Source organism: Octodon degus, unplaced genomic scaffold (genome assembly GCF_000260255.1).
Source record: "Octodon degus isolate 3935 unplaced genomic scaffold, OctDeg1.0 scaffold00130, whole genome shotgun sequence".
Lineage (NCBI taxonomy): Eukaryota > Metazoa > Chordata > Mammalia > Rodentia > Octodontidae > Octodon > Octodon degus.
Genome location: NW_004524706.1, coordinates 3,585,790 through 3,595,020, shown reverse-complemented (window position 1 = coordinate 3,595,020; position 9,231 = coordinate 3,585,790). Strand labels below are relative to the sequence as shown.

Below are 9,231 nucleotides of genomic sequence, written 5' to 3'. Positions count from 1 at the left end.
GTTCAATCCCCGGTTCCACAAAAAAAAAAAAAAAAAAAATCTCCCAAGTAACTCTTCAAAATTGCTTCTTGAATCAGCTTGCTTGTTTCAGCTCCCTAGCCAGAGTTAGACTCCATTGCCCATAATTTCTTTTCAGTGTACCGCAGTAGATTTCAGATATTTCCACCTTATTTTTGCTTCTCTTTCATCCAATCTGTGTAGTTGCTAGAGGATGACCTTTATGTAAACAGATTTGGAGTGATAGCTGGCGCCGGTGTAGTGGAGTTGCAGAGGCGGACAAGGGGATCAAGTCTACTGCAAGCATGTCTGTAATGTCCTATAATGGAGGGGCCGTCATGGCCATGAAGGGGAAGAACTGTGTGGCCATCGCCGCAGACAAACGCTTCGGGATCCAGGCGCAGATGGTGACTACAGACTTCCAGAGGATCTTCCCCATGGGGGACCGGCTGTACATCGGCCTGGCCGGGCTCGCCACCGACGTCCAGACAGTTGCACAGCGCCTCAAGTTCCGGCTGAACCTGTATGAGCTGAAGGAGGGGCGGCAGATCAAGCCCTACACCCTCATGAGCATGGTGGCCAACCTGCTGTACGAGAGGCGGTTCGGCCCCTACTACACGGAGCCCGTCATCGCGGGGCTGGACCCCAAGACCTTCAAGCCCTTCATTTGCTCCCTGGACCTCATCGGCTGCCCCATGGTGACTGATGATTTTGTCGTGAGCGGCACATGCTCGGAGCAGATGTACGGGATGTGCGAGTCCCTGTGGGAGCCCAACATGGACCCGGAGCACCTGTTTGAGACCATCTCCCAAGCCATGCTGAACGCCGTGGACCGTGACGCGGTGTCTGGCATGGGCGTTGTTGTCCACGTCATTGAGAAGGACAAGATCACCACCAGGACCCTGAAGGCCCGGATGGTCTAGGACTGTTCTGGAACTTTTTTTTTCTTTTTCTTTTTTTAAATAAAGTAGCCGGGGCTGGTGAGATGGCTCAGTGGTCTAAAGCACCTACTTAGAACAAGCTTAGCAGAGCCCGGGGACCACGGTTCAATCCCCCAGCACCACATGCAAGCTGCCCCGCCCCCTGGTGGGCTGAGCTGGCCACACACACACACACACACACACACACACACAATTAATTTAAAAAATAAATAAATAAATAAATAAAGTAGCCTTCCATTCTTAAAAAAAAAAAAAAAAAAACAGATTTGGAGGATGCACCCCCCCCCTTACTTAAAGCCTTTTCATAAAGCTAGAGGTGTAAACTAGGATCAGCATATACGAAGCTCTAGATTCAATCCCTAGCACCCAAAACAAACCTTTCAGTGTCTTCCAGCATTGTCTGAAGTTCCAACCTGCTTCCCAACCTCAGACCCACTCTTTCATTCAGCCTCATAGTCTTTTTCTCCTTTTTTTTTTTTTTGGCGGAACCTGGGATTGAACTCAGGCCCTTGCGCTTGCCGGGGAAGCGCTTATTCCACTGAGCCATCTCCCCGGCCCCTCTCCTTTTGTTTCTTGAGACAGGGTCTTGCTGTATAGTTCAGGGTTTCACTATGGAGTTCAGGCTGGCCTCACATTTATGGCCGTCCTGCCTCAGCCTCTTGAGTGCTGGGATTATGGGCGTGTGCCACCAGACCTGGCTTCAGAACCTTTTAAAGTGGTCTTCCCATTTTCTGGACTGCTTTCTGAACTGCCTTCCCCACCAACATCCTTGTCTGGCAGTTCTCAAAATGTTAGCTTAAATCTGACTTCCTCAGAGATACTTTCTCTTTTGTAATTAGTTAACACCTATTTAGGGGCTGGGGAGATGGCTCAGTAAAATAAGCGCTTCCTTGGCAAGCGCAAGGCCCTGAGTTCATAAATCCCTGGTTCCACCAAAAAAATAAATAAATAAATAACACCTATTAATGTTTCTTATTCTTGGATTATTTTGGGGGATTAGAGACAAGGTCTCACTAATCCAGGCTGGCCTCAAATTTGGGATCTATTATGGTTTGCCACCTTAATGTTTGTTGAGGCCTGATTTTCTCTATTAGACCATAAATTCCTTAAAAAAGAGACTATAACTTATTTTGTTTGAAAAAGAAAAAATATGATTTAGGTAACACCATGCCAGGCACATAAAATTATTCAATAAATAAGTTTCTTTTTTTTTTTTTTTTTTTTGGTACTGGGAATTGAACTTAGGACCTTGTGCTTGCCAGGCAGGGGTTTGTGCAACTGAGCTATAACCTTGGCCCAAGAAAAACATTTTTGAGGGCTGGTGAGATGGCTCAGTGGTCTAAAGCACCTACTTAGAACAAGCTTAACAAAGCACAGGGACTGCGGTTCAATCCCCCAGCACCACATGCCAGCCCGCCCGCCCCTTGGTGGGCTGAGCTGGCCACACACACACATAAATAAATTTAAAAAAAAAACATGTTGAGTAACCCATGTTGGAAGATCTGGAAAAACTAATGCCAAAAAGCTTGGAGTTGAATTGCTTAACCTTTCTAGTGTAGGGTGGGATAGTAGTGATTGCTGTGTGTGGAACTTTTAATTCCTTGTTTGTCTTATGCTTACAAGTTAGCGAGTCATTCTCTGAGCTTTTTTCCTCAACTCAAAAGTGGTTCATGTGAAATGATGTGCTTAAGCCCACAGGACTGTGGTTAGGATAGAAGGTCCTACATCGTATGAAGTGATGATGCCTGTTTAAGGCTGAGAAAGGGGCAGAGTCAATGCCTCAGTGTGCTCTGGCTGGGTGGGAAGGAGATGGTGGGCCTCAGTGGAGCTACACCATCCACCCCTGTGGGCCTGTCCCAGCAGCCAGCACTGACTAGTGTTGTGCTGGGACTTGTGACTGGTGGCAATGGAGGGCTGCAGGTGTGCCTGGACGTTAGTGGGGGGAGTGGGCACAGCTCTATCTATGGCTAGGGTCAACCTCAGATTTTATCTTTTGAGACAAAGGTGCCAGATCTTTCTGTTCCTTAGTGGTATCTTACTGGGCTGTACTCTGTCTTCCCTATCGCCTCTTTCTGTGCTCCCTTCTCTCACCTTAAAGGTTTTTCATTTTCAGTTTATTGATTCAGTTCTTCCCTGTGGTGGGATGCATAATGGGAAGGGGGGTTTGAAGCAGCTACCGCCTAAGGCAATTGGAGGAAGCTGTGGGGCTGGATACCTGGGTTCTTTTGTGTTGAGGGAACTACATTCTTTGGTGTTTTTGATTACTGATGGACTAGGGACAGGGGGAAGAGGGGGGACAGGGGTGAAGTATCCCCTAGTTCCAGCCTGGAGAGTCACTGGGCCCAACCCAGAAGTAGAAAGTGCTGGGGCATTGTTGGGAGTAAGCTGTGGTTTGGGGTTTTCAGCCTACTCTCTCTTTTTCTCAGAGGCTGAATGAAAGAAGAAAAAAGCTGACTGCCCACCCCTCTCTTTGTTTGTCTTGTCTAATTTAACTTACGTTATTTATCAAAAAGACAGGTTATTTGGAAAACCAGATGGACCCAGGCAAAAATCATCTGGGTTTTCCAAACGTGAAAAATTAGGTTCTGGGAGCCCAGGAGGGAAAGCGTGCATGCCTCTGTGTGTGTGTGTGTGTGTGTGTGTGTGTGTGTGTGTGTGTGTAAGGGAGGGCAGGAGTATTGAGTGTCTGTATTTGTATAGTCAGACCCAGAAATTATTCCATAACATCCAAGCATCCCTTCTCCCCTTTTTTTCCTTCAAGTTCTTTATGGTCAGAATCTAAATGAGAGGGGCCGGGGAGATGGCTCAGCAAGTGCAAGGATCTGAGTTCAATCCCTGGTTCTGCCAAAAAAAATAAAATAAAATGAGAAAATGAAAATCTTCATGTTGGTGGTTGGGTACACTGAAAATTTTAATAAGTCAAAATGAGAAGGTGTCAGGGCCATCCTAGAACAGCAGCTGATAGCCTTCTCCATTTCTCCAGCTCCTGGGCTGCTCCCAGACCAGGTAGGTCAGTGAGAAACATGGTAATCGAGAAAGTATCTAGAGCAGAAACCACCGTGTATACTTTCCATGTTCCTGTCCTAAAACAACTGCCACAGATCTGGGAGTTAGGCAGTAGGAAAGCTATCCTTGTACCTCTCCAACGACCAGCTGGCTAAGGAAGGCTAAGGGTTAAGGATTGTGTATTCACTGACTACTATCCAGAGAAGGAGGGCCCACGGGGTTCCTCCTGCATAGCAGTGCCTTGCTCTGTGGCTACAACTAGGAGTTCTAAAGCCTATGATTCTGTTACCTTCAGCAGCAGTGGCAGCATTAGGAATGAATTAAAGCAGTAGGCTGTGGAGCACAAGGCTTAGCTGCAACAGAGGAAATGTTCTGGCTACAAAGAGCAAGAAGCCATCCCGTTCATACACTTGCATGTGTACACACACACACACACACACACACACACACACAGAACAGCCAAGACCCTTTGTGGCCTGAAGAATCTTTGGCAGTCGCAATAGGACTTGTTTCATTGTAAGTGTCATTTTTTAAAGTGTCATTGGACTGTGAAAGCCACTTAATAACTTGATCTCATCTGAATAATCTGAGTTAATACTAGCTCCACAGTTGTGAGGATTAAGCAAAAAAAAAAAAATTGTAAAGTGTCTGCCTCAGGCTTGGCACTTAGTAAGTCTCAATGAATGCTTGTTGAATGAATGACTCCATGAATATGAGCTTTATGACTCCGTTGACCATTGCCAAGGCTCCGTGTGTAACAGCCGGAATAACTGAGATCTGTGTACTGTGCCGCTGAACCTGGAGCCTGGTGCCCGGGGCATAAACCAAGCTGTGGGACCCACAGGTTGGCTTTTGTCTTAGCGCCTTTGGGACTTTACCTGTGCTACAGAGCATCTTGCTCGCGGTTGTGCCTCTTGGGCCATTCCAACTTCACAATTCCTTGTGGGGAAGCCTAAGAGGCTCTCACAGGCCTATATTGCAGCAGGCTTCTCTCTCCCTCCTGCTTTGTTTTCCTCTTTCTGCAGAAGTTGCTCTCAGGGCCAGGGCACTTTTTTTTTTTCAAGGTGTCACTATGTATCCTGGGCTGGCCTCAAACTCATGGTGATCCTCCTGGCTCAGCTGGTGCTGAGACTACAGGTGTGAGCCACATGCCTAGCTCAAAGGCACCTTTTTTTTTTTTTTTTAAATGCATTTGGTACAGGATCTTGGACTCAGAGTGATCCTCCTGTTTTCATCCTCTCCAGCACTGGGGTTATAGGCATGTGCCACCACACCGGGTCTTGGTGGCTGGCTCAGTGTGCCTAGGGGCAGGACTGGCAGTTATGTGGTGCCCTGAATCAAACCCCAGTCCCTGTGCTTGCCTGAGCAGGCGCTTAGTCCGCTGAGCTATCTCGCCGGCTCCCTTCAAAGCACTTTTAAAACAATTCTTCACACTGAAGTACCTCGCAGTCAGTTTCCTGCGGAATCCAACCTATGAGTTGGGGTAGCCCTGGACAAGGCTTTGAGACAGTAATAGCCTGCTTTCCAGTGTGTCTCCAGCGTTGGAGTTGTTGATGGTATCTCTTTTTGACCACCAGAGGGCAGCAGCCTCTCAGCAACCTGCTCTCCCGATTTTCCCAGGCGCCTTCTCCCTACTGCTCCTCTCACCTCCTCCCTCTAGGATCGGGCACGGTCATGTCCCTTAGTGTGTCTCTCCAAGGGAAGAATTTCTTTGAAACTGTGTGGCCCTTAGGTTTGTCAGTCTCAAACTGCTCCACCTGCAGCACCGAAAGCCCATCTTCCTACTGCATCCCTTCCCCCTCCTCAGATGGGCAGCCTCCCTGCCCTGTCTCCACCTCTCACACTTACCACCCACACGATAGATTTGTCTTCTGTGTGACAAGGTAATTATGAGCTCGAGGCCAGGAGGCCCAGGGACCAGTCTTGAGGACAGTCACTTCCATCTGGCTCTCCCTGTTTCGCTAACATTATTGATTTTTAGTTTAATTTATTATGATGATTTTCTTTAAAAAAAAAAAAAAAAAATTGGTCCTGGTGACATTCGGTATGAAGGTGAGTGGGCAAGAGCAGATTTATTCTTGTCACAATTTAGCTTTTTAGAACTCGAAACCACCCACCTGGCCTTTTAGAAAATCTTTGCTTACCTCTTTCCTTTCCTCTTCACCTCTTTTGCTGCATCCCTCCCACTGTCCCTCCCTTTCCTTTCCTTTCCTTTCCTTTCCTTCCTTCCTAGGCGAGGTCTCACCATGCTACCCAGGGTGGCCCAAAACTCCTGAACTCAAGTCATCCTCCTGTCTCATGAGATCTCCTGAATAGCCTGGAGCACTGGTGCCCACCACCACAGCTTGACTGAGGCCTATCTAGTGTCATTCTATCTCCAAAGTTTCCCTGAAGATTCTATGGGAAATGGAGGCAGACATGGATGGCTACAGGAAGGAATGGGGATGGCGAATACAGTACCACTGGCTAGTACCGTACCTTGTGGAGCAAATGTTTACTGCATTCCCATTTCCTGTCGTTTATTTCCACTCTGTGCTCCCCAGCTTCCTGCGTCTGTCTCTGCTCTGCGCTCTCAGGGCAGTCCTGAGATGGGCCACGCTATGAGCATTCATTCACTCACTCATTTTTTTTTTAAACATTTATTTATTTATTGTGTGCATGTGTGTGTGTGTGTGTGTGTGGCCAGCTCAGCCCACCAGGGGGCGGGGCTGGCTGGCATGTGGTGCTGGGGGATCGAACCGCAGTCTCTGTGCTTTGCCAAGCTTGTTCCAAGTAGGTGCTTCAGACCACTGAGCCATCTCGCCAGCCCCACACTCACTCATTTTTGTCTGCATCAGTATCTATGGACATGAGTAAAACCTGACCAGGAAATCTAGGGGGAGAGATTGAGACTGGGTGCAGCCTAACCTTCAGCCTTCTACAGGGCTCCCATTAAAGCACGCTGTTTCTTTACAGGGTAGAGGCAGGGCAAGCTTTAGGTAATAAATTACAATTGGGAGGGGCGCTCTGAACCCCAGTGATCGCCCTGGGAATTAGCTGAGGCTGAGGGCGATTTGTGGGGCCGTGTCCCCCAGCCTGTTTTCTCTGTGCGTGCCAAGAGAATGAATAAATCATTGTTCAGGGGCGGGATGCAGCTGCTGGGCTCCTCCCCTCAGCACATGCCCGGACTCCAGCTCTTCCATTGAGGGCTGCTGGAGCAGAGCAGTTTATACACCCAGCTCCCCAAATCCCATTGAGTCCTCCCCCTTCTGCACGAGCCACGGGCTCCAAGCTCATTCAGCTTGGCCCTTTGTGCTGGGGGTTAAGTGGTTACATGTGGGGGGCACCCAGAAAAGACCTGTCAGGCCCTGAATGACTGTGCTGATACGGTTCCCTCCTACTGATGAATGGGGTGGGTGGAAGAGAGGTGGGCGGCCAGAGGGTGAGGAGGGGGAGAAGGATTACGAAGCCCACAGAGGCAGCTGCTAGGAAGGGGCTAGAGCAGGCACCCTTTCTCTCATTCCACATGCAGCCTGCTTGTTTAGCTCAGGACCAAGAGCTTCCCAGCCTGGGATCTTGTCTCTTGGTAGAAGAAAGTTGGGAGAGGCCATTGACAGAGAAAGAATCAACACTAACCTTTCATTTCAACAGCCTCAGGAACACTCATGTTCACCTTTTTCCCTTGCCTGGGAGGAGAGCTGAAAGATTTCTAGGTTTTTCTGGTGCAGTAGATTTGGAACTTTGAAATAGTAGCTTTAAATTGGTAGCTTTAAAATAGTAGTTTTAAATTGGTAGCTTCAAAACCTACCTTATGGCTGTAGGTGTAGCTCAGAAGCCTTTTAGAGTGGAGGGGTCAGGAAAGGAGAAAATCTCCAACTGGGTACATTACAAAGATTTCCACTGAAGGAAAAACAGATTCCAGGGCTGAGAATATAGCTCAGTGGTACAGTCTGCCTAGCATTTAAGAGCATCTGGGGGTCAGGGAGATAGCTCAGTAGCATAACGGCCTGCCTGGCAAACACAAGGTCTAGAGTTCAATCCCCGGTACCAAAATAATAATAACAACAACAACAACAACAATAATAATAAAGAACATCTGGCTCTACTCCCTCAGGGTTCCCCACCCCCACCCCATACACACAGAATTATTCCAAAGCTAAAACAAAACTTTAAAACTTTGTTTTGTTTTTTGCAGAACTAGGGATTGAACTCAGGCCTTTGTGCTTGCCAGGGAAGCGCTTATTCCACTGAGCCATCTCCCCAGCCCCTAAAACTTTGAATCGGAAGTACATCACCCTCATTTCACAGCTGAGCTGAGCAGTCATGTTGGAGTGAGGGAATGGGTCATCTTTTTTTTTTTTTTTTTTGTGGAACTGGGGATTGAACTCAGATCCTTGCACTTACCAGGGAAGTGCTTATTCTGCTGAGCCGTCTCCCCAGCCTGGAATGGGCCATCTTTTCTCAGGGTAGACACACAGTAATTTCCTGTTAGACTAGAGTGGCATTTTACCTTGAAGAGGCAGTGGAGAAATGGATGAATGAAACTATGAAGTTACCAGCTTCCTAGACCTTCCTCCCCAGAGATGAGCCAGTTCTGAAGAGTGATCTTCCACTCTGCCATAAGGGCTCACTGGTGTGTCAGAGGTCTTTCTGTGGCTGGCCTTGGGAGCCCAAGAAACAGTGTTCAACATTGTAATGTTATTTAATGACTTTCAAGGAATAATTGTCCTTGTTCAGCTCAAGGAAGCTAAAATCACTTGATTTGTCTGGGTTCCCAGAGCCCTTTGTGGAAGCTGACAGGTGATGCGAGCAGAGGAAAAGGGAGGAAAGCTGGCCGCCATGTAGCTTGTCTCAGGGTATAGATCCTTGTGGTGTGAGAACTGGAGTTTTCCCCAGTTATTTCAACATTGTTCACAGGAAATGACCTTTTCAAGACTTTGCACAGGAGGCCAGGGAGATGGCTCAGTGGAATAAGTGCTTCCCTGGCAAGCGCAAGAGTCTGAGTTCAATCCCCGGTTCCGCCAAAAAAAAAGACTTTGCACAACTGGCCAGCTTTGTTCTCCGGCCTTCTCCTACCTTCGTTTCCTCCTAAACTTCAGTCACAGCAGCTTGTGCTGTTTCTGAAGACATTCTGAATATGCAGTCTGCTAAGCCCTCACTGCTCACAACCTGAAGGCCAGGACCAGGTCTCAGTATATCTCTGTTTCTCTCTCCCATCCCTCCTTTCCTTTCCTTTCCTTTCCTTTCCTTTCCTTTCCTTTCCTTTCCTTTCCTTTCCTTTCCTTTCCTTTCCTTCTTTCCTTTCCTT

At 47.8% G+C, this 9,231-nt stretch overlaps 1 protein-coding gene across 1 annotated transcript; it reads left to right on the top strand.

Moving 5' to 3' along the window:
* The first annotated feature begins 243 nt into the window (after positions 1 to 243).
* On the top strand, positions 244 to 965 carry LOC101571396 (proteasome subunit beta type-3). Its single transcript, XM_004641089.2, has one exon. The coding sequence runs from the start codon at positions 303 to 305 to the stop codon at positions 918 to 920; it is 618 nt and encodes a 205-aa protein (XP_004641146.1). The 5' UTR covers positions 244 to 302; the 3' UTR covers positions 921 to 965.
* The last annotated feature ends 8,266 nt before the right edge of the window (positions 966 to 9,231 follow it).

Excerpts from the sequence above, each read along its gene's own strand:
- LOC101571396 (XM_004641089.2), top strand. The coding sequence starts at position 303 with ATGTCTGTAATGTCCTATAATGGAGGGGCCGTCATGGCCATGAAGGGG.